At 39.8% G+C, this 25,360-nt stretch overlaps 2 protein-coding genes across 3 annotated transcripts; one reads left to right on the top strand and one right to left on the bottom strand.

Moving 5' to 3' along the window:
- Window positions 1-1,111: 1,111 nt before the first annotated feature.
- On the bottom strand, window positions 1,112-11,986 carry LOC113168460 (aspartate, glycine, lysine and serine-rich protein-like). Of its 2 annotated transcripts, XM_026369476.2 has the most exons (3): window positions 11,763-11,986; window positions 2,103-2,438; window positions 1,112-1,769 (listed from the first exon to the last, which is right to left on the bottom strand). In XM_026369476.2, exons 2-3 carry the CDS (start codon window positions 2,233-2,235, stop codon window positions 1,555-1,557), a joined length of 348 nt encoding a protein of 115 aa, XP_026225261.1. In that variant the 5' UTR covers window positions 2,236-2,438; window positions 11,763-11,986; the 3' UTR covers window positions 1,112-1,554. The 2 variants fall into 2 exon arrangements, with proteins under 2 accessions (XP_026225261.1, XP_026225260.1); XM_026369475.2 differs by lacking the exon at window positions 11,763-11,986 and having other exon boundaries at window positions 2,103-2,635.
- A 5,720-nt stretch (window positions 11,987-17,706) lies between these two features.
- On the top strand, window positions 17,707-23,570 carry LOC113168705. The gene is made up of 6 exons (XM_033326749.1): window positions 17,707-18,423; window positions 18,570-18,908; window positions 18,980-19,078; window positions 19,643-19,975; window positions 22,370-22,696; window positions 23,215-23,570. Exons 1-6 carry the CDS (start codon window positions 18,387-18,389, stop codon window positions 23,568-23,570), a joined length of 1,491 nt encoding a protein of 496 aa, XP_033182640.1. The 5' UTR covers window positions 17,707-18,386.
- The last annotated feature ends 1,790 nt before the right edge of the window (window positions 23,571-25,360 follow it).

Genomic DNA, 25,360 nt, shown 5'->3' with positions numbered 1-25,360 from the left:
GAATCAGCCAGTAGATGGCAGAACATCACCACATCAGCAGAGGAGCTTCAACCACAACATCAAAACACTTCAGCATATACACGTCGACAGTGATCATTGAAATAAAGACATTTTGTTAATTAAGGAAAAATAAATTGGGAGTTTCAGAGGTTTCAGATGTGAACTCTGCTCATGTTTTGGTTGTATTAATGCAGGAAAACAATCTGCTTCAAATAAGAGCACTGCATGCACAGTTTCTGACCTCTGGTGGTGTTTCTGTGAAACTTCACTGTTCACTTTGTAAAGATAAGATATTCAGACTCCGTTCCTCAGCTCACAGTTCAGCAGAGAGAAACTAACAGCTGAGTTCAGTGGCTTCATATCCACAGACAGATAATAAGGTTCTTATTGCTGCAGCTGAACACAGACGAACCTCAGAATAAGTCACTGCAGTGTGAATGATGACATGTTCTCATTGAACAAATCTTTAATCCTCTACAACATTTGCTAAGTTTCGTGTTCTGTTCTGTAATGTCTGTAAAATCTGTAATGACTTTAAAACACTGACTGCAGCAAAGATGAATCCACTTTATATTTCTGATTATAGAACAAATGAGGAGACTGTAGTTCAGTTCCTCTGAGATCTTAATCTGCTGTTCACTGATGGATCAACAGCTGCTCCACTGGGACACAGTCAGCAGTGTGCTAGTTTACCAGGCTGGAAGTGATGTTTGGAACTGGTAAACAGGTATTTGATCAGAAGAACGTCAGTGTTGAAAACTGAATTAATGCTGTTATCACCGGTGCACAATGGGGATCCATTCAGGGTCATAGGTTAGTCCTTAATCTCAGTTCAACCCAATTTCAAACCATTTCACTACTACAGAGATGCAGCTATGAGTCTGAGTTTAATATAAAACTTGACACAAGTGTTTTGTGTCTTAAACACAGAGAAAAATAAAATATAATGCAGACTGTTGTCCTACAGGGGAAAGTTAAGGAATTCATAGAAAAATAATCAGCAACAATAAGACGAGAGTGAACATGTTAACGTCTCAGCCACAGCTTCTAGTAAACAAACACATTTTAAATAAGGTTTATGAACACGATCGACAAGCTGCTGTTGATGAAAGACTCTTTATTTTAAACAGGAAACACATTTAGACGACAACATAATTCATACACATTAAAAAAAGCTTTCATAGGTTATTAAGGTGCCTTGAAGTGTTAAAAGTGTAGAGAAGTCTGTACAATATTTACATAATTACAACCTTGCACGATATAAAACATTAAACAATCATCATCCACCATCAGTTTAATCTGTGTTTACAGTGATACCTTTTTAACCTCAGCACAATTCACCTGGAAACACTAAACCAGAACAAGACAAAAGTTCAGAGCTTCATCTGTTGTTAAAAACTGGTGAGTCAAGGTGGCACAGTTAGCATGAAATGAATATGAAGCTACAGACTTGATTTGATGCTTCTCTAAACACTGTCTTTATGTACAGGTGTTATCAGGGAACTTAAACAGATCATAGAGTCTATAATGAAGATCTGAGACATTTATACCTCATCAGATGATGACTTTACGTTTTCTAAAGATGATTAAAGCAACAACACAGAAATGCAGAATGAAAACTGACAAACTGACTATCAGTCCAACACGTCCACGTTGTTCTCCTCCATTCTTGTTTCCTCCACCCTCGTCTCCTCCATTCTTGTTTCCTCCACCCTCGTCTCCTCCATTCTTGTTTCCTCCACCCTCGTCTCCTCCATCCTTGTTGTCTCCTGCAGATGAGAGTCAGCAGTGAGTCAGCAGGTGTCAGGTAGGTGATGAGTGAAGAACACAACAGAATCCATTTCCTCTTCAAACTCCTGTCAGACATTATCTACTGCACTTTGATCCCATCACTCATACCAGCTGTTTTCTACAAAGTCTCATCAACACCAACATCTGATCTGTGATGTTTCACTCTCACATCAACAACCAGGAAGCAGCTTCAACTCTGATCCACACACACACACACACACACACACACACACACACACACACACACACACACACACACACACACACACACACACACACACACACACACACACACACACACTCTAACTCACCTGGTTCAACTGTCAGGTTGATGGTGTTGATGACCTTTAGGGAGCTTCGTGTGATTCCAACACAACACTCATATGTTCCAGTATCATTGATGTTGACGTTCTTCAGAATCACAGACACGTCTCCGTCCTTCATCTCTGGATCTTTCAGCTCCACTCGACCACGATAAGATGGATGTTGGTACTTTTCATATGAGCGTCTCTCTCTGAAGAAGAACACATAGTCATCTGTTTTTAGCTCAGGTTTCTTCCACTCCAAGAGTGTGATGGCAGCATCTCTGGGACCTTGACAAAGAAGACAGACATTGTCTCCAGACTTCACCTTCTTCTCCTGTTGCCCTGAAAATAAATAACAAACAAAATCGTGAAGTTTTAGGGTTGTTTGATTTTCAGAGATTATAGACTTATGTGATCACATTATTTGTCCTACATGGATTACTTTAACCCTCGAGGCACTTTTAAAATTAACCTACACTTTTTACCTTCAGGACCCCAAACGGGCCCTCTCATAAAACTGAAATAAAAGTGTTATTTAGAAATATTTCTTTTCAGTTTTACCACATCAGATCTCTTCAACAGCTTCAGACCTATCCATATATATAACGTTTTTCTCAGTTTTATTTGTTTTTTTAGGTTTTTATGCCCTTTTTGTCATAAGAACAGAAGAGAAAAACTGATATGCAATATTTACCAATTTGTTATTTTCTGTCAAAAGATATTTATATTGTTTTGTCATGTGTGTCTGTGTGTTTACAATGCATGTTGATGCATAAATCACAGATGCCTGTGAGGTGAATTTAGCATGCACTCCACATTTGGGTTAGGGTTAGGGAAAGAATGGCAGGGGCTCTTCATGTGTGGCAGACCAAAGTATTTCCCCATTTTTTGATCTCTATACCACTTTCTCTTCCTCCTGCTCCAAGTTGCAGGTCCCCTCTGTGCCTAGCACGAGTTCCACCTCTCATCCCTCCTGACTCCTGAGATGTATTCTCAATCACTTTCACTCTGTTTTATAAACTGAGCTCATTGGGCCATGTCTCAAATTTCACATACGCACACACTAACTTTCTCTCACACACACACTCACACACACGTAAACAATACATTTTCACCCACATTCAAACTACTCTTTTATATAAGTCCAACACACCAAGACCATTTTTGTGGTGATCAGACTTCTTATTGCCATGCATTTTGGTAAGGTAAGAGAACCAGGCCTCAATTGAAACCTTATGTGATAAAACCCTGCTGACCCTGGTGGTTTTGGGGGGGGGGGTCATGACCCCTAAAACCTTTTTTCCCTGTGTTTTGAAGGTAGAGGCTTAGATTTATTTGGTATTAACGGAAAAAGAATTATAATCGTTCAGGATTACACTATAACAAAAATATTTCGTTATAACGGAAGTCAATGGGACCAAAACGGGTCCCGAGTGTAAAGAGTGTACGCATTGTGCATATCTCTTATTCTACACACCTTGTAATAGAGGGAAATTGGAATTTTTAAATTTTTTTAAAATCCTGGGCAAGTTTCATACAGATAGCCTTTGAATTGACTGAGATATTGAAAAATTTAAAACTAAAATCAGCAGAATGAAGACGTTCGGTACCCCAAGGTTATCTAACAGCCTGTTTATTAAGATGGTGATGCCTGCTGGTGCTGGTTAAGATAAAGTGAGAAGTCTGGAAAGTAAACTGTTAAATGGCTGAAAATGAAAAGAAGCTAAACACATCTATATAAACAAGGTTATCACAGCACCACCATTAATAATCTACTTAATAAATAAATTGATTATTTCTCACTCTCACACACAAACACACGATGTAACAAACCTGTTTAATTCACTTTAACTTTCTCTTTCACGTTACATCACTTTTATTTTCTTATCCTCGTCCACTCAAAGGTCACGAGAGTGCTGGAAACAATTACCAGCTGTCATTGGACAACAAGTGGGGTACACCTGGACAGGTACTGAGTCCATCGCAGGACAGACATATAGAGACAGTCATACCTTTCACACTCACATTCAAACCTATGGGCAATTTAGAGTCACCAATGAACCTAACATGTATGTCTTTGAAGGTGGGAGGAAGCTGGTGAATAAGGTCTAACATCAAAAACCCTGTTAAACTGAAGACACCTTTTAGCACTTTGTTACAGTCATGTTGAAACCAACGTTACTCATACTCAAAAAAACAAAAAACAAAAAATAAAAGTCAAATGCAGGAGTGAAAGATGACAATGAAAGCGGTGTAATGGAGTCTGCAGTTGTCTTTTTTCCATCCTCCTTGTCTGCACATTGCGCAGTAAAGACGTCACACTCTTCCTGGTGTGAATCACAGCCTGTTTGTGAAGTAGATCTATTCACAGTCTAGGGTCTGATCCAGGGGTCTGCAACCTTTATTATCAAAAGAGGAAAAAAAAAAAAAGTTGGGAGCCACAAAAAATAAAAGGGCTGGTAAACTTTTAAAAGTTAATTTTATTTTATTTTACCTGTTACAACCACTGAATACAGCAACAGAAGTGCAGTGTGCATTTGTAGGCCTACTTTTAAAAAAATTAAACTGTGAACTGTAGGCCTATTGAAGTCCTTCCTATATTTGTAAAGTAAAATAAAAACTAGCCCACTTTAATATAAATAAAACACTTAGCTGCAGCTTAGCAGCTTTAAAAAGAAATATAAAATTAGGACAAAAAACCTACATCAGCTCGGACAAATAAATGTTTTGGGTTTTTTTTTCGGAAAATAATAGCTTATTAAATGCTCTTGTTCTTACCCTATGTCGGGGCAGAGATGGGACTTTGATCTTCATACAGGACTGTAGGCTCATCTGTGAGACGGGAGCGGTGTTTGGACTTTATGAAGTTCGTGCTTGAGAAAACTTGCTCGCATAAGTATGTTGAGCCAAAGATGGACAGGACTCCAAATGCAGACTTTGTCATGTTGATGTACGGCGGTGTGACAGGGAAAGAGAGAGTAGGTTTCTCCTTTCTGAAAGCACTGAATCTTTCTCCAAATGCAGCTTGCATTGCAATGATGGCATGGTGGAAATAATCAGACTTTATTTGATTGTTCGCTTCTTTGAACTCTCTTAGGAAGGGGAAGTGAGAGAGCAAACCTTTCTGTGCACCTCGTGGGAACACTGTCATCTTGCGCTCAAACGCCAAAACATCCTGCAGCATCTGCAGGGCCGTGCTTCCCTTTCCTTAGAGATTTTTATTCAGCGTGTTCAAGTGACTTGTCATATCCACCATGAAGTAAAACCTTCCCAGCCAATTGAGGTCTTCCAGTTCAGGATGGCTGAGACCTTTGCTTTCCAAGAAGGTTTTCACATGCTCCAGACAGGTAGCGAAGCGTTTCAGTACCTCTCCCCTGGACAGCCACCGGACTTCGTTGTGCAGCAGGAGATCCGAATATGCGCTGTCGACTTCTTCTAACAATGAACAAAACTGTCGGTGGTTTAACCAGTTTGCAATTATTTTGTTCACTATCTTGATAACGAGGTTCATCACTTCCACACATTCAGGGGGAATGTTTGTGCGCACAGTGCTTCTTGGTGGAGGATGCAGTGAAACGTCATCAGCTCCGGATCCTGTGACTTTTGAAGTAAATTCCCTGGAGTCCTCTCATACTGGGTGCCCCATCAGTAGACACTGACACCAGGTGAGTGGTGTTTATTCCTTTCCCTTCTAGACTCAGAACAGCCTCACACATGTCCTGCCCCCGTGTTTGGGCCTTTAGCGGTATGAGTTCAATCAGTTCTTCCTGCATCAGTTGACAAATCTGCAGAACAGTGTTGTATGCTCAACATCGTTTACATCACTTGACTCATCACAGGTAATTGAAAATGCTTGAGCTGAATTGATGTCATCAATTTGCTTGCTGGTGATGTTTTCTGCCATTTGAATGGTCCTGTCCCTGACGGTCTTTGCGGAGACTTCTCTAATTTTCTCAACAATTTCCCGTTTGTTTTTAAAGTCAGAGAACAGATGTTCTGATATTTTTATGAACGATTCTTTCATATATTCTCTGTCTGTGAGCTAATCCACTTCTTGAGAGATAGTTTGCTCTCTTCAGCTATTTTTGGGTATTTTCAGCAAATGCTAAGTGCTTGTTTTGAAAATGTCTTTCAACGTTAAATCATTTTGTTGTTCGATATTTTCTCGCCACATATCAAGCACACAGGTAAGCCAGTGTCATTAGCTGTGAAGACAAATGAATATGTCCACGCTGAATTCAACTCTCTATCTTCTTCCGAAAGTTTAGTTTTTTGGGATTTTTTCATGGTTAGACTATCACAGGGTTGTAAATTAAAAATAGCATTTTTAAAAAATTAGATGGCGTCAACTCAAACTCCCAAATAACTGCACAACAAAATAAACTAATAATGATAATATATGACTAATTTATGTTTGTGTGGTTTTTTTTGTCAAGGTCAAAGGCAGCTGCTACAAAGAGGCTGAAGAGCCGCAGGTTGCTGACCCCTGGTCTAAACTAACAGATTCTGTGGACTTCACAGGTTTAATCTTGTTCTAGTATCAAATGTTTGTTCATAACCATCAAAGTACTGTTTAAAATAGAAAGTATTACTTAACGTTTGTACATTCAGAGTAGTAGAAGTACGTCGAAGCTCAACTTGAATAAACAGTATGAAGCTGATTTTCTACTTTTAGTGCAGTACTTACTTTTTTAATGATTTAACTTTATTTTCTGTTCTAGTTCTGTGATCGTGTCTTTTACATGGATCCAAACCTCCACTGAGTCACTGTGGGGGATTTCCTTCAGTGTCAGTATTAGTAGTTTAGTTTCTAGCAGATAGTAGATGCAGAGGATAAAGACATATGAAGCACATTTAGACGGAGGGAACCTTTAGATACAATAATCTATTAATAATATTTCTAATTTGAACAGTCTGAGTTTGGCTTTGATGACATGATAAGGTTTTTTATACAGAACTGTTATTACAGTTATTTAGTTAAAATCTATGTAGTGTGTGATGTTTACAGTTTTCCCTCTGTTAAGAAATAACATTAAAATCATATCCATTTAGCAAACAAACAACTCTTAATGTTTTCTAAATAGAGAATGAACAGTGACAGGAATCAACCAGCAGAACATCAAAACATCAGCAAACAGCTTCAGCCACAACATTAAAACCACATTTGGGAGTTAAATGACGGCAGTGGTCATTGAAATATAAACTTTTTGTTAATTCAGGATAAATAAATAGGGATTTTCAGAGGTTCCACACACAGTAGTCTGGAAAACACTGCTTCTAGTGGTGTTTCTGTGAGACGTCACTGTTCACGCCCTGTTCACAGTGTCTACAGCAAGTCAGACGTTTGTTTTAAAACAACTAATAATTGAGATACAGATATTGAGGTTTTTTTTTAAGATTCAAATTAAAAAAAGTTGTTTAGAAGTCTAGTTTAGCTTTGAAAAATGTGAGTCAGGCTGCTGAGCGTGCAGAGGTGAGTCGGTAGTTCCACCATTATGATAAAGCACTGAGAAAAGTTTAGCCTGAGATGTTTTGAGGTGAAGAGTCCACAAGAAGCAGATCATTGGCAGAACGCAACTACACATTTAAACATTTAAATAATATTTAAAACATTCAGTCATTGATGTTCAACACAATAAATTCGTTTACAGACTCTACTGTTATTAAACAACAGAAAAGAATGAACCTACATCAACGTTTGAACAGTTCAAGCTCCACCAGTCATATTTCTCTATTTCTCTCTACGACTGTGGGTCTGATGAAATCCCAACTACTCTGATGAACTGAGACGTTCTCATTTGTATACATCTGTCAAATGACTGAATAAGCATCAGACTGGACACAAAACTCACGTTTAGATGAAGCTGAAACCAGTGGAACTAATAGGAAAAACCATAAATACGATGTTGAAGTTTCCATTTATCTGCTGAAGACAGAAGTCACGAGAGCTGCTGCTGTGTTTAAGAAGGGACTTCACAGTCTGTTGTAAGAAACTGTGCTGTTACCAACACCCAGGGGAGAGGGCAGTCCGGCTACTCTGCAGCTGCCCACCCCCACACTGAACAAGCTGTAGTGCATCATATTCTGTTGCCCAAAGGTCATGGCCACCTTTACATTTTTCCTGTACCGTCCAATTAAAATTATTGTAATGGTTCATTTTTATTACTTTATGAAATCTAACACAAAATCGCTGTTAAATAATGAATTAATCATAATGAAATGTGAATCATGCAAACAGTAATCTAATAATGTTGTGTCACTCTGGAATTTATTGAAAGATCAATTAAAGGAGACTGAGTCAACTCTAAAATTAGTGTAATAATTAAATAAGACATATGTTCATTATCAATTTATTGGATCTCTGGGGATCAGGAGGAGTAGGTCGTCCACTAGCAGCAGTACTATTGGTTTTCTCCGTGGCTCCGTGAGTCCACATGTCAAAATGTTTTTGGACACAGAACCCAAAATCAACTTGGAAGTTCCTCAGGACAAACGTGAGAGTTAACTGAGGTTTGATTAATGAATTACCTTTGTCTGTACAAGGACAGTACAGTATTTATTATGTATTATGTATAGTATTTATTATAACAAACAAAACCCAGACATTTCCAGTGCACTTATTTTAATCATAAAATTTAAATTATTTTAACCTCAATCAAAATAAAATCTTGTCAAATCCAAAGTACTTCCATAAATGACTTCTCTAAAGTTATAGTTTAATTTTCTGTTCAAATGACGCCATCAATGTGTCCTTCCATTAAACCCTGCTGATCACTCTCTGTTGTCTGAGTTTCTGTCAACAGCATCAAGTCGCAAATGAAAACGGAGGCAACATTGTTTCTGAGCGAGAACTCAGAGTAGTGATCAAATGTGGACCACCATCAACTCAACAAACATTTTGTCTCCACACGTCTAAAATCCCATTTATCAGAGTTCATCATTACCAGCTAACGACTTCATTCAGGCGGCGACTCTCTTCAGACCTATAGTTACGGATAAAGTCACAGTCACATAATGTTTTCTCTCCAGTTTCTCTTTATTCCTCTTGGAACGTGAGGAAGCAATAACTATATTCAAGTCTCAGCAAAGCAACCCTGACTGAAAGACACTGTCACACATACAGCAGTTCATTTGAAGACTCTTTTCTTCACACTTCTGCCATCAGGGAAGAGGTTCTGGAGCATTCGGGCCTCACAACCAGACTGTTGAACAGTTTCTTCCCTCAAGCATCAGGCTCCTCAACACACACACAACAAACTGAACTGAGCACACACACACACACAGACACTCACTGGATTTGATGCTCCCTGGTTACAAACTGTTTATAATGTTAACATGTCTTTATTTTGCACAAATCATATCAACTTGCTGTTCTACATAATTTTCACCATCGTTTTTACAGTACATCAGATGTACATTGTACATTTCAGCTACTGGTCGCTGCTGTTTTTGTGTTTTGTTCTGTATTTTCGCTGTCTTCTGACGTCTGTCTGCACATTTTCTTTGTGTTCTTGCACTAGGTTGCACAGGATGCACTTTATGTGGCTAGGACAACTTAACAGTCCTCAGCTCCATGTTCTGTCTTGTTAATGTCTTATGTAGCACCATGGTTCTGGAGAAACGTTGTCTCATTTCACTATGTACTGCTTCAGCTATATGTGGTTGGAATGACAATAAAGCTTCTTGACTTGACTTGACAGTTAGAAAAGTTAGAAAAGTGAGTTACTTAAAAAAGTAGGCACATAAGTACTTAACTTAAGTCAGTTCATCACTAGGAGTCATCTTATCCTGGTAGTTAACCTGCTCTGGACCAGTCTATCTTCAAAGAATAAATCTCCATGGTAACTTGATTCATCTTAATTTAACTGGTTTTTGTGTCATTAAGTTAAATTCAGCCAGAACAGCTGATAAACTCTTGGTTAATACATTATTTTTGTACAATATCCCCTCTGAAAGGTCATCCATAACACCCTCATTTAGCTTTAGCACAGCCAGCATGTTTGTTGAAGTAAGAAAGAAAACAGCTGCACAGAAGACAGGAGAAACAAGTTTCTGTAAGATTAATGCTACTTCCCATCACAACTAGAATCTACAGAACTGTTGACAGTAGCTGAGTGTGGTGGTGCAGTCAGAAAGTTTAATATGTGCAAAAACAACAGCCTGATGTTAGTGTATAAACACATGAACGTGAGAGTTAGTTTTCTGGATGGGTGGCCGTCTAATGCACTTTGGGATTTTGGTTAATAACTTAAGGATAAATACAGCATTAATTGGCACAAATGGAATCATATGTACTGTATTTCCCTGTTTTCCTCTTCAAATCTTCAATCTTAATATTTTTTTTTGGAAAAAGTAGCAGCGTGCAGACACAGCAAGAAGAAGAAGAAGAAGAATTCCAGCACCAAAAACTCCCAACACGCCCCCTTCCTTCATCCTTGTTTCCTTCATCCTTGGTTGGTCCAGCTGGGTCTTCGACCTTCAGATGGATATGTATGATGTTTGTGTCTTGGCCCCTGTGTCCATTTTCTTCTACTACAATGTGACACTCATATGTTCCAGTGTCTCAGCGCCACGTCTCCGTCCTTCAGCTCTGGGTCTCTCAGCTCCACCCGACCGTGAAAAGATGGATGTTAGAAGAGCTGCGTGTTCTCACTTGCTGCACTTGATTAGTGAAGGTTGACAAGAACACAACAAGAGGCAGAAACTGCAGACGCAGTTTTCCTGCAGTAATTCGACCTTGTGATGTGGTGATATTCTGCCATCTAGTGGCTGATTTCTGTAACTGAACTCAGAATCAGATCTCTGAGTTCAGATCAGGCCTGGTCCACTTTATCACTGGGATGGGAGAGAGTCTGGAACCAGAACAATGAAGGGTGATGTCTTCTCCAGACTTCATTTTTACCTCTACCTCTGGATAGAAACATAAACAGAAAACTCGACAGTAGCTCGGCAACTCGAGCTGATTGCTGTAGCGACACCTACAGGCCTACAAATCATCCTACAAACGCAGCAACAGAGTTAATAAGAGTCTCTGAACAAAACCTCTACATACACAGACAGACCTGATGAAGAGGTTTAATAGAAGAAACATGAGAAACATCTCTGTCAGACAGAATACAGATAGTTTAGAGTTAAATCAGCTGTGACACAGTGGAGGAGGTTGATGTTGTTGTTGTTGTTGTTGTTGTTGTTGTTCGGCTATTTATTGGTAGTTGGTAAACAAATTATAAGCGCATTACTGCCACCTTTTGGACAAAAATCTCAATACCTTTTACTAAATCTGAAAAAGTGTGGACATCTGAATGAGTCTTTAATAAATCAGTTTAAGTCTGTTCGGAATGTGATGATCAAACAGCATTTCATAAAGAGTCTCTGTAAATTGGTCTGAACCGATTCAGTTCAACGACTAACATAGTGGTAGCTTCACTGCTGAATCACTTGATCCAATTACAAGAAAAAATTATAATAAAAGCAAAAAGACACGAATACAAAATGAAATAAACTAAAAGCAAAAAAGAAACACCAATATGTCTTCAAATGTATACTTGTATGTATATTATTTATATATTTGAGTCTCATATGAAAAGCTAAAAGTATATAGTTTGACTTTTTATGACTAAATAGACTCTAAATACAAAACCACTGATTAACTGAAGACACTCTTACCTTTTGTACCATCTTCTTAACATCATGTGGAACCCAACGTTACTTGAGGATTGTTTTTTTCCACAAAAGAATCTCAAATGCAGAAGTGAAGCTACAATGAAGTCATGCAATGTGCCTTTTGCACATTGGGCAGTAAGGATGACCACCACCCTTCCTGGTTTGAACCACACATACTGCAGATGAAATACTGGTATCACAAAGCTGGTTCACTCTTCTCCTCACATGTTCATAACCATCAAAATATTGTTTAAAATGGAGTAATACTTCAACGTTTGTACATTTAAAATAAAGTACGTAAAAGCTGAAGTAAAAAAAATATATTATATAAATATTATATAAATATATATATTGATATTCTATACTATATATACTTTTAGTGAAGTACTTTGTAGGTCAGTAATTATTTCTTATATGATTTAACTTTATTTTCTGTTCTAGTTCTCTGATAGTGTCTTTTGCATGGATCCAAACCTTTAGTAGTATAGTTTCAGATAGATGCAGAGTAAGACATATGAAGCACATTTAGACGTAGGGAACCTTTACAAACAGAAAGATACGATAATATAATAATAATATTTCTACTTTGAACAGTCTGAGTTTGACTTTGATGACATGATAAAGTTTTTTATACAGAACTGTTATTACAGTTATTTAGTTAAAATCTAAAACACACACACATGTAGTGTGTGATGTTTGTACTTTATGACGGTTTGATACTGAAATAAGCAGCAGAAACTCTGGTAATACAGCTTTAACAGGCTGTGCGCGCTCCCGCGGAAAATAAATAGTTCCTCTTCTCTTCTGGCACAAACACTGGAGACACATGATCCGTTCAATGAGCTGAAATTCAGAGGTTGAACTCTGCTCACGTATCAGACTGTAGAGACTCTGCAGGAGGACGTTTGTTGGCAGAGGCTGAAAACCACAACATGTCAGCTTGATCAGGAAAAACCGTTAGACCAAAACACATAAGTCAGCTTTTCCTGAGTGCTGAGGTTGTATCAGTGCAGGAAAACAATCTGCTTCAAATGAGAACTGCAACTCAACTGACAGATGAATAAATGTAAATGAAATATTTTACACACTACAGCTTCAGAATCTAGAAAACACACCTTTAAATAAGGTTTATGAACATGATCGACAAGCTGCTGTTGATGAAAAACACTTTATTTTAAACAGGAAACACGTTTAGAAAACAACATCATTCATACAAATGAATACTTATATAGGATATTAAGGTGTAAAAAAAGTGGAGAAAGAGAAGTCTGTACAATATTTACATAATTACAAACTTGCACAATATAAAACATGAAAAAATCATCATCCACCTTCATCAGTGTAATCTGTGTTTACAGTGATACCTTTTTAACCTCAGCACAATTCACCTGGAAACACTAAACCAGAACAAGACAAAAGTTCAGAGCTTCATATGCTGTTAAAAACTGGTGAGTCAAGGTGGCACAGTTAGCAAGAAATGAATATGAAATTATAGACTTGATTTGATGCTTCTCTAAACACTGTCTTTATGTACAGGTGTTATCAGGGAACTTAAACAGATCATAGAGTCTATAATGAAGAGATCTGAGACATTTATATCTCATCAGATGATGACTTTACGTTTTCTAAAGATGATTAAAGCAACAACACAGAAATGCAGAATGAAAACTGACAAACTGACTATCAGTCCAACACGTCCACGTTGTTCTCCTCCATCCTTGTCTCCTCCATCCTTTTCGCCTCCATCCTCCTTGTTGGTACCTGCAGATGAGAGTCAGCAGTGAGTCAGCAGGTGTCAGGTAGGTGATGAGTGAAGAACACAACAGAATCCATTTCCTCTTCAAACTCCTGTCAGACATTATCTACTGCACTTTGATCCCATCACTCATACCAGCTGTTTTCTACAAAGTCTCATCAACACCAACATCTGATCTGTGATGTTTCACTCTCACATCAACAACCAGGAAGCAGCTTCAACTCTGATCCACACACACACACACACACACACACACACACACACACACACACACACACACACACACACACACACACACTAACTCACCTGGTTCAACAGTCAGGTTCACGACATGCTGGTACTCTGAGATCATTCTTGCTCTGCTCTGAACATTCCTGATGATTCGACACTCGTATGTTCCTGAATCGTTAATGATGACGTTCTTCAGAATCACTGAAGCGTCTCCAGTCTTCGTGGAGGATTCGTCTCTCAGCTCCACTCGACCACGATACAGTGGATGTTGGTAATTTTCATAGGAATGGTTGTTGCGGTAGAAGAAGACATAACCATCTGTCTGCAGGTCAGGTCTGCTCCACTCCAACACTTTGATGGCAGCTTCTTTGGGATCTTGACACTGAAGAATGACGTTTCCAGCACGCTTCACTTCCAACTGATCTAAATAAGAAGACAGTTGTTAAACTTTAATCCTAAAGTTATACAGTTTAAAAAATCAGCAAATTTAATAAAATCTAATTAAAATACTGCTTTAATAGCAAGATGTTCATTTTTATCGACTGAGACCTCAGGGCATGATGGGAAACACCTGGCTCTCCCCTGATCTACGATCTGATTGGTTCAGGTGTTGGATCAACAACAGGACATTTTATAGACATGTTTCCTCTTTGATTTACTTATTTTAAATAGTAAAGTAAATACTTTGAGTTCATTAGTTTGAGTTTTTTACTGTGAAGATCGATTATTTTACAGAATCAATGTGATTTATCAGAAAATAGGATTTCAGTGACAGTTTTCTTTAAGATGACTAAAATCTCATCTGCACAGATGTTTCAGCCTTTGACAGATCAATAATTAAATGTAAATCTCTTTTTTATTTCTATTGACTAGTAAATGTTTAACATTTACAGTTTAATCAGCAAACTGACCTGATGACTGAGAATCATTATAATTTGAACCCATTTCATTTGAAGTGTTTAAGTTATAATGAGGTTAAACCTAAAAACACATCATCTCCTGTGTAGCTCTTTAACAACAAACAGACGTTTCTGGAGTCTGAGTAACAGTAAGATTTCACTGACTCTGTATTGTAGCAGGGACTTTCACTCTTAAACAGGATGTGAGGATTTGTTGTTTGTTGCACAAACACTGTAGCTGCCCTTGGTATCAAAGAAATTCACAGGAGAGTCTCTAACGGGTGCAGTGAGTTTATTTGCTGGTGTCATCCACAGAAGTTTGACCAGCAACACTTGAGCATCCTTCAAGCACCGTGAAAACTAAAAATGAACAAAGTTGCTGCTTAGTGGTCACTCACATTTAACAAAGTGCAAATAAACTCACATATATCACAGTAACACACATGTCTACACATAAATACACAACGTAAATTCTGAATAAAACAAGGTAATACACACAAAAAATGACTGAATGAATGTGCACTGCTGCATTAGCACGTGAAAATATTTCATTTCCCAAAGAACAAATATTACAACCAATGTTAACATTTCGGGTTCTCTAAAACTTTTGTTCACTGATACAATGAGTCAAAATAACATACAAGGGTGCAATAATTGGAAAATGTGTTGAAGTCTTCGATCTAAAAAATAGCACATACATGTAAGCGAGGTAAGAGAAACTCAACTACGATTTGTAAAGTGTTTACACATTACCAAATAGCGTTAAATAAAACATTATAATAAACGTTACAGTAACATCCAAACTTACATTCAACTTGAAGAAACATGAAGGCAGTGAGTCTGCTTCAACTGACCCACAACGAGTGAGTGACACTACCTTTGTGGTCATTTACAGGGGATGTGATAGGTCGGATAGCAGGAACAGGTGGCGTTGGCGGTGATAGAGCGCTGACGACATCGGAAACAAATTCTCTCAAATGATTAAACTCCATTATTTTACTTAATTTCTCAAGTTATATAAATAATCATCTACCATAAACAATGTCGACATATAAAACCAAGAAGCACGTAATAGTCCAGGGGCCCAGTGGAAGACCTGACAATGCTAGTGTTCTATAGCAAATGCCATTCAGGCTCCACTGTACCAGGCAGTGAGCACAGGGCCTACAAGAGGATGTCTGACCCTCAGGTCACCACCATGAAGTCTGTTTCTGATGGTTTGGTTAGAGACGTTCACACCAGTGACCTGCTGGAGGTCATTTAGTAGGATATCTGACAGTGCTCATCTTGTTCCTCCTTGAATAAAGGAGCAGACACTGGTCCTGTTGATGGGTTAAGGAACTTCTAATGTTGAAGTTTCTTTGTGAATATATCTTGATCTATGATTAATTTAGTTTTCTACCGTCTGTACTCAGCAGTTCTAATTCCTTAGTCTGACTGTTTTTCCATAGAGTCGACTTCTTGTCTCATTATTTCCTCAGTTTTATTTGGAGCAGCAGCTTCCAGCACTGTTTTCATTTCATTCTAAAATTCATCATAAGATGAAGCTAAAAATATTTTTTAGTCATGTCACTGGATAACAGCAGTTCTTCTTACTGAGGGTCCACCATGGACTACAGTACATGTACACTGAATGGTTCTAATGATGGAACTAAACTGTGGTACACAAAGTTCCACAAGGGACAACAGAGATCCAGGTCAGATCCAGACTTGGTCCTGGTCAGCAGTGAAAACTGTTTTCAGACTGAAATGTAAAGTTCAACAAACACTTTTCAGATCAATAAACAGCTGCTGTTGGTAACGACACCAACCCTACACACATGGACACATGATCAGACAACAACAGGCCCCTGGACTCAGACGTGGAAAAGACCCCCACCCTCCTACACAGGACCAAGACCCCCAGACTGACAGAGTCCTTTTCCATGTGTCTGTCTGTGGAATAAAGAGACAATAGAAGTAGATAATAAAGAGTTCAGAGTGTTGAATGAAATGAATTCAGACATGTTGAAAAAAGACTCTGGAAGGCTGGAAGTGAAAGAACCAAACTAGTCCAGAAACCTGTTCAACTGGTTTTTCTCCACTGACTCTCATGTGTAGTGTAGTTTGTTGTTTTCCCTCCTTCACCACTGAATGCAGGACGGACACATGTAGAATCCAACATGGTTCTGTGTCTGAGTCCGGACTCAGTCCCATCTGAACACAAACACACTGATCTGATCTTTGTTCCGATACAGCTGCTGCTTTATTTCTTCATCCAAATGAAGGTTTTGAGCTGGAACCAGGAACTGAACTGGTTTGTGTCGTTATAGCAACAAGAGGAGAAAAGAAGCGTCCAATCAGAGCTGAGTCTGTGGATGACTCATGAGGAACCAGGAAGAGAGAGCTGCTGCCAAAGTCTGTCTGCGTGAACAGCTCAGAAGCTGTGAAAACCTCCACCTGAACCTGAACCTGCTCCTCTGTCCTCAGAACTGATCTGTGGACTTGTGGACTTGGTTCCAGAAAGGAGCTTTAACAAAGTCTCAGCCTGAACTCTGACCTCACAGCTGATCAGAGCTGCTGCAACTGTGACAGTTGACATCAGTTAAAGGACCAGTTCACCCAAATCACTACAACTATCAGAACCACTCAGACAGGTCCAAGTCCAAGTCTCTTTGGTCCAGATGAAGGTTTGGTCCAGAACTGTTGAACAAGTCCTGAACAGAGTCTTTGTCCACATCCTGTCCTCCTCAGAAAGTCGGGGTGTTTGTGGATTATGAGGAGGGTCTGGTCTCCTTTTATGACGTCCATGCTGCAGATCTTCTCTTCACCTGGTCTTTAGTCCTGGTCCTGACTGAGCTGGGACATCAGGACTGATCCAACCCCCCAGGAACAGCACTGGGCAGCGAGGACATTTGGACATAGTGAGCACACTCAACAGGACTCTGTCACATGAGGCCAAGAGGGTTTGTCCCAGACACAGTGAGTCCAGAAGAAACAGCTGGATGTATGTCCCACACAGTCTGAATGGATCTTTGTATCCTCACTATCAGAGACATGAGGTCAACAGGTCTGAAAGAGTCCTACCAGGATGTGGTTTCTGTCCCATTCATGTGTGAGACCATATTATTGTCTAACAACAACCTCCAGCTGCTGCAGCTGACGTCACAACAACCAAATACATCAGCAAAGCAGCAAGTTAAAGCTCTGTTGTTCTCACCATGGTTAGAAAGTGGAACTGTGACCTCTGACCTGATCCTAGTCCTACTTTTTCTGTTTCTCTTCTTCAGGCCTTCTCCTCTTCATCTGAATTAAATGGTGGACTGTACCTTTAGTATGGAGATAACAGCTGATTAGTACAGACGGACACACCTCCTCCCTCGTTCCATCATCTCTGAACTATGGTTTGTTCTTGTAAAGCTGTTCAACCTGAAACTTGATCCTTCAGATCAGTTTTTCCTCTGTGTTTGTTTCTTTCTCTTCTCTGATTGGATGAACTTCAGGCCTGTGGTTGACCTCAGAACAAAGTCAGTGAACTCTGAGGAACCTGCTGAACCTGTTTCTTTACCTTCCAGCAGCTGCTTCTCTGGAAACAGCTTAAAGAGAAACTAAAGTTTTCTCTGAGTGTCGCTCGATGATCAGGAGGAGGAAAGTGACAACTGGCTGTGAACTGACGTCCTGAAGCTGTTTCTGAAGCTGCTCTTAGTTTAGGAAGAAGCAGGTTGAAGGAGACTTTGTGGTTGTTGGAGTTTCTACAGGAAGATGAAGATGTTGGTGGTGTTTGTGATCCTCGTGCACGGTAAGAGAAGCTTCCTCCCTCTGATCTGACTGATCCAACCTCTTTAATCTTGGTTTCTTTCCTCTTTAACTCTTTAACTGATGGACCAGTACTGAGACATGAAATAAGGCTGCTGAGATGGACCCTCTCTGTCTGTGTCCTCACAGTTTCCCAGCATGCCTCAGCTGTGGACATGTATGAGGGGGACCACTTCCTGTTGCCCTGTGAGTTTCCCACTTTTGAACTGGACGACCCCACAGTGGCGTGGAGCCGCTACGATCTCAGTCCTTCAACCGTCCACCAGCATCAGCAGGAAGGTGATGACCTTAAAAACCAAAACCAGCTCTACAGAGACCGAACATCGATGAGGACTGACGCTCTGGAAACTGGAGACCTGAGTCTGAACCTGACAAAACTGCAGCTGTCAGATAGTGGAACCTACACCTGCTCCATCAGATCAGCTAGATCGGAAAAGAGACTGACAGAAGTCCAGCTGCAGGTCAAAGGTCAGTAACAAACCACAACATCTACTGCAGATACAGGTCAGAGGTCATGTTGTTCTCTATGTTCTCCACAGAACAATTTCCCTCCTGGGCCAAAGCTCTCCTGGTTCTCCTGGTTCTTCTTCTTGTTACTGGGGTTCTTTTAGTACATTTCCGTCAGTACTTCATGTCAGGTACGTCACTACTACTACATTACCCATAATGCTCATGGTTACCTTCTTTCCTCTTGTTGCTCCTTGACTGTGAAGACAGACTGAGAGTGAGGAACCAATCAGAACCACACTGAGAATGAATCAGTGATCATTAGTTCCTGATGACTGTACAGAAGGAAATGATCCGTTTCTGTCTTTATCTCTGTTTGTTGGAGAAAAACTTTTTCTCAGTAAAATCTCAGTCGTTCAATGTTCATTTGTGAGGATGAGGATTTATTGGAGTTGAGTAGTTCTTAGTTTAGTGTGAGGCAGCAGCTGGTTCAGAGGTCATCAGGATGGACTGGTTAACAAGTGGTCCGTTTGTAGATGAACAGAGATCTATGAAGTCCTCCGAATGTTTCCTAGAGAATCTCAGAGTCTGTTCTCAGGTAACTTCTAATTACTGACTGATTCTTTCATTGGATTAGTTTCTGACTCACTGCTCAGTGAGGTCTGGGATTAGAAGAGAAGGACGGGACAGTGAGGTCCTGATACCATCAGTGCTGCTGTCTGTCCACATGATGTTGTGGTTTGTTGTCCTCTCAGTCTACCAGGTGGAGGTGGATTCAGGGGTGGAGTCGGCCCTGCTGCCCTGTAAAACCATAGTTCACCTGCCTAAAGAAGTCAAAGTGGAGTGGAAGGATAATAGCATATTTAGAAGGATGGTCCATGTGTATCAGAACGGCTCTGATCAGCTTTTAGAACAGCATCAGTTTTACAGAGGTCGAACAGAGATGAAGAGAAACCTGCTGAAACCTGGAGACCTCAGTCTGACCCTGAAATACCCCACAGACAGAGACAGAGGAACCTTCAGCTGCACCGTCTACAACAGGAAGGGAAACATCCTGATGAAGAAACAAGTGGAGCTGAAGGTCAAAGGTCAGTCTTTATGCTAAGCTAATAACCAAACATGACTCTGACAGGAAGATTCTGGAAATACATGAAGTCATTTATCATCTAGATCCAACACATGAGATCAAACTTCATGTTTTCCAGTTGATCAGTAACTGGGAACCAGTTTAGTCCAGTCCAGGTGCTGCTTTAGACCAGTCCACTGTCTCTGGTCTTATACTCAAATAGAAACAGGCTCGGACCTGGTTCAACACAAACAACAGCCATTTATTAAAGACCAGCTTCTGTAGAACTCATTCAGTCCTGATCTTAATGAGCTTTAACTTGATCCTACATCCATGATCCAATCAAATCTGAGAACCCACCTACTCACATACACCACATCAAAGTGCTGCTGTTGAGGCGAGCTTCCTCTGAGCTCCAGCCTCCACAAAGACTCAGGTCTATTAGTACTGTGAAGAAATCCCCGGTGTTCTACTGTGAAGTCCAAATGATGTGTGACTCTACAGAAAGAGAACAAATGATGTGTGAGGGAACATTTCTAAACCAAAGGATCAGCATGTTGTTAGTGAGGAACTTGTTGCTTCATCATTCAACTCTGCTTCTTTAGACTTTAGGAAAGATCCTCCTCACTAGTTTTTCGTATCTAAGAAATCAAACTAATCTGCTGGGAAACAGAAATATGTGATAGTTTCATAGAACAAAGTCTCCTTAAAACCGAGCTCAGACAATTTTGGTTTTCTTCACCAAATCAGAACATGTGACAGTGTCGACATTACAAAGAAGAAACAGGTCAAATTCTAACTGGAGTTTTCACCATCATCATTTCATATGTCAGTTTCAGTCAGAAGGAAATATCTGGATTAAGGATTTAGAAAATAGGTACAAAGTACAAAGCTGCTGCCTTCATGTGCTGTTGGAAAATCCAACTCTGACATTAAAATGAACAAGATGTGGTTTATTTGACACTTGATGTTCAAAGTGTGTGAAAATGTGAGGCTCCAACATCTGCAGCTTCTCAACACAGCAGTTCAAACCATGGTACACGAACAAACCAAATGAAACCAAGTGAGGGAGATTATTGTCCTGAGGTTCAGAAGAAGCCAAACAGTCACTTTACTCTAGGTGAATGTATCCAGCAGCACGAGTCACATCTGATGTTGGTTCAACTTCCAGCCAGGAGTTAGAGTTCGCTGCCTCCGTACGTCTTTAACATCAGTTTATGAAATGTTTTTCTCTTTATTAGTTACATAGATTTACTTTTAAACATGAACCAATATTTAAAACACTGGGATTCATAACATCACTCTCTTATATAAACCTTCATTTATTTATTTCCACAGTAATTTACTGTGATTTATTTTTTCACTCCCACTCAGTTTGACATATTTAACCCAAACATCAGTATTTGGTTCATCACCTGTTTCCAGCTTTAACTTCATTATTTCAACATTTTAATGACTTTATTTTGAAAAGTGATTTAATATCTGATGATATTTGTCCAAACTAAATGTATAATTATTATTTAAAGTTCTGTGTTTATGTTATTTTAATTGTTTATTTACTAAAAATAGCGAAACCAGTTCAAACTGGTGACAGTTAGTGAAACCAGTAAGTTGTAGTTTCCTGTTCAGTGGAGGCAGCGTTTACAAATTAAAATATTTTAGTTCAAGAATAAAAACCTTTAAATAAGTAATTTGGTAAAACAGGTTCATACGACCAGACACAAATCTCAGTACCCAGGGTCCCGACCATAGAACCACAACACCGTGTGAACTGGATCTATCTACTGGCTCCATGGGTCGGTGCTCCACACGTATCTATAAATGTCTTTTATATGAGTCTCCAGATAAGATCCAGTGGACAGAAGTGAAATCAAACCACCTCAGCTTCTACAACCTCCTTCAAATCCCTTTATTTTAGGATCCAATCAGATAGTTCCCATTTCAAAGCAGCATCAGGAACATTGTTGTTCAACTGATGGAGTTGAACAGGAGTTCTATTAGTCTGTATCATCCAGTTGGACTGAAGCAGCTGGAAATTAGGATGAACTGTGTCGGAGCTTTAACACCAGTTGTCCTCCAGTCTTCAGAGGACATTTCCTTCTTTAGATCCAGTTTCCAAACTTCACATTTGGACTTGAACAAGTGTTTGACTTTGCTGTGATTTCCTCAAAGCTCAGAAATGAATCATCAACTTCTTCAGAGCTTTTCTCTGAGCATCATTGAAAACCAGCATCAGATCCATGGGACCAGGTTTTCCTTGAACAGTCAGTCGTCAGCTGCAGACAGGAAAATGTCCAACTGGAACCAATCAAACATGTTTTCACTACAAATATTTCACTTCATACCCTCAAAGAAAATGTGTCAGTGCTGCTGCTGCTGTCTGTCCACATCATCTTCTGCTCTGTTGTCCTCTCAGTCCAACAGGTGGAGGTGGATTCAGGGGTGGAGTCTGTCCTGCTGCCCTGTGAAACCACAGTTCACCTGCCTGAAGACGTCAAAGTGGAGTGGACAGACAGTTCAAACTGGAAGGTCCATGTGTATCAGAAGGACTCTGATCAGCCTGAAGAACAGCATCAGTTTTACAGAGGTCGAACAGAGATGAAGAGAAACCTGCTGAAACCTGGAGACCTCAGTCTGACCCTGAAATACCCCACAGATGAAGACATAAGAACCTTCACCTGCACCGTCTACAACGGGGAGGGAAACATCCTGATGAAGAAACAAGTGGAGCTGAAGGTCAAAGGTCAGTCTTTATGCTAAGCTAACTGTTGTTATGTTATTATTAATGAATGAATTAACTTTTTACAGATTTCTTAATTTAGTATTTTATTTTCATTTTATAATTTCTTTATATATTATTAAAACTTTATAACAACAGTTTTGAATTTACTGAGGGACACAGTTCATTGATACAACTACGTATCAATGAGCAGAGAAGAAGACAGGAGATCATTTCCATGTGTGAACACCAGCTGATATTAATAAACTGATTGATGACCAATCAGAGTGAGACAGTATTGATCAGAAAGAGTTTGGATCCAGAACAAAGTGGAAGGAAGATGAAAGAAAAGCAGCTTTAATAGTTTGTATCAGTGAAAGATTCAGAAGGTTTTAGTTTCTAGATTTTGTCCTCTGTGACCTTCTGGTCTGATCTGGTTCTGTCCTTCAGGTTTCTCTCCAACTTTGTCCTCATTCAGTAAAGTGATTAAAAACTGCTGCTGCTGTCTGTCCAGCTGATGTTGTGGTTTGTTGTCCTCTCAGTCTGTCAGGTGGAGGTGGAGGAGGGAGTGGAGTCAGTCCAGCTGCCCTTCAGGACCACAGGGGACCTGCCTGAGGACACTAGAGTGGAGTGGGAACATGAGGAAACTGAATTCATGACGGTCCATAAATATCAGAACGGCTGTGATCAGCCTTTGTTACAGAACCAGTTTTACAGAGACAGAACAGAGATGAAGAGAAACCTGCTGGAAACTGGAGACCTCAGTCTGACCCTGAAGAACCCAAAAGTCAGAGACACGGGAAGATACGGATGTAGAGTTTACCGTGAGGAGGGATACTGGATCAGATGGAAAACTTTACTGAGAGGGAAAACTGTGCTCCTTCAGGTCAAAGGTTAGAAATTATTCTCACTCCCTGTCTGTCTCACTCGCTTTCTCTGCCCGTCTCTCTCTACCTGTCTCTCTCTCTCTCTAACCTGTCTCCCTCTCTACCTGTCTCCCTCTCTACCTTTCAATTAAATTCAATTCAATTTTATTTGTATAGCGCCAATTTACAACAGAAGTTATCTCAAGGCACTTTACAGTGTAAGGTTTAAGACCTTACAGAAAATATTTATACAAAAAATTATAGAGAAAACCCAACAATCCCATTTGAGCAAGCTTTAGGCAACAGTGGAGAGGAAAAACTCCCTTTAGAGGAAGAAACCTCCAGCAGAACCAGGCTCATAGTGGGCGGCCATCTGCCTCGACCGGTTGGGGTGAGTGGAAAGAGAAGCGAGAAAAGAACAGCAGGCAATAAAGACAACAACAAGCATCAAGAACATTGGGCAGATGAACTGGATTCTGGAGATGTACAGCTCCAGGCCGAGGATACCTGCAGAAAAGTACAGAGAGAGGGAGACAGAGAGGATGAAACACAACTACAGGAGAGAGAAGACACAAAGTTAATGACATTGAAATGGTGGCATTTGCAATTGATACAGGAGAAAGGAGAGAGGAGAGGAGCTCAGTGTATCAGTAGAGGTCCCCCAGCAGAATAACCTATATCAGCATAACTAGAGATGGTTCAGAGTCACCTGATCCATCTCTAACTATAAGCTTTATAAAAAAGGAAAGTTTTAAGTCTAGTCTTAAATGTAGAGACGGTGTCTGCCTCCCGAACCTGAACTGGGAGCTGGTTCCACAGGAGAGGGGCTTGGTAGCTAAAGGCTCTGCCTCCCATTCTACATTTGGAAAACTCTAGGAACCACAAGTAAACCTGCAGTCTGAGAACGTAGAGTTCTGCTTGGAAGATAAGGAACTATGAGGTCTTTAAGATAAGATGGAGCCTGATTATTAAGGGATTTATAAGTTAGGAGAAGGATTTTAAATTCAATTCTGGATTTAACAGGGAGCCAATGGAGAGAAGCTAACGTTGGAGAAATATGATCTCTCTTACTAATTCCAGTCAGAACTCTGGCTGCAGCATTTTGGATTAACTGGTGGATTTTTAATGAGTTATTGGAACAAACTATTAATAAGGAATTACAATAGTCCAGTCTGGAAGTAACAAATGCATGGACTAGTTTTTCAGCATCACTTTGGGACAGGATGCTCCTAATTTTAGCAATGTTTCTTAGGTGAAAAAAGGCAGTTCTAGAGATTTCTTTGATGTATGAAGTGAAGGAGATATCCTGATCAAAGATAACTCCGAGGTTTCTTACAGTATTACTTGAGGCCAGAACTAAGTCATCAATGGTGAGAACGTGATTAGACATAGTGTCTCTGAGATTTTTAGGCCCAAACAGTATAACCTCTGTCTTGTCCGGATTTAGGAGAAGGAAATTGGAGGACATCCAGGTCTTTATGTCTTTTAAGCATTCCTGAAGTTTGACTAATTGATTAGTTTCTCCTGGTTTCATAGATAAATAATAGAGCTGGTATCATCTGCATAACAATGGAAATTTGTATAGAAGTTTCGGCCCTCCAGGGGATAATATATCCTAAAGAGAGGGTAAGGACGCAGGAATCGAATAGGAAAGGAAGAGAGTCAAAAACTAGGCAGAGGTGGAACGTAGGGGGGGGAAGAAGAGAGCGGGAGAAGAAAAAGGAGAAGGGTACGCACGAGAGAAAGGGGCAGAACAAGCAACACGGGGAAAGGGGAAAGAAATAGAGGAGACGCACAGGAAAAGAGCACAAAAAAGAACCAA

Source organism: Anabas testudineus, chromosome 18 (genome assembly GCF_900324465.2).
Source record: "Anabas testudineus chromosome 18, fAnaTes1.2, whole genome shotgun sequence".
NCBI classification, from domain to species: domain Eukaryota; kingdom Metazoa; phylum Chordata; class Actinopteri; order Anabantiformes; family Anabantidae; genus Anabas; species Anabas testudineus.
This window is presented reverse-complemented; position numbering and strand designations above follow the sequence as displayed.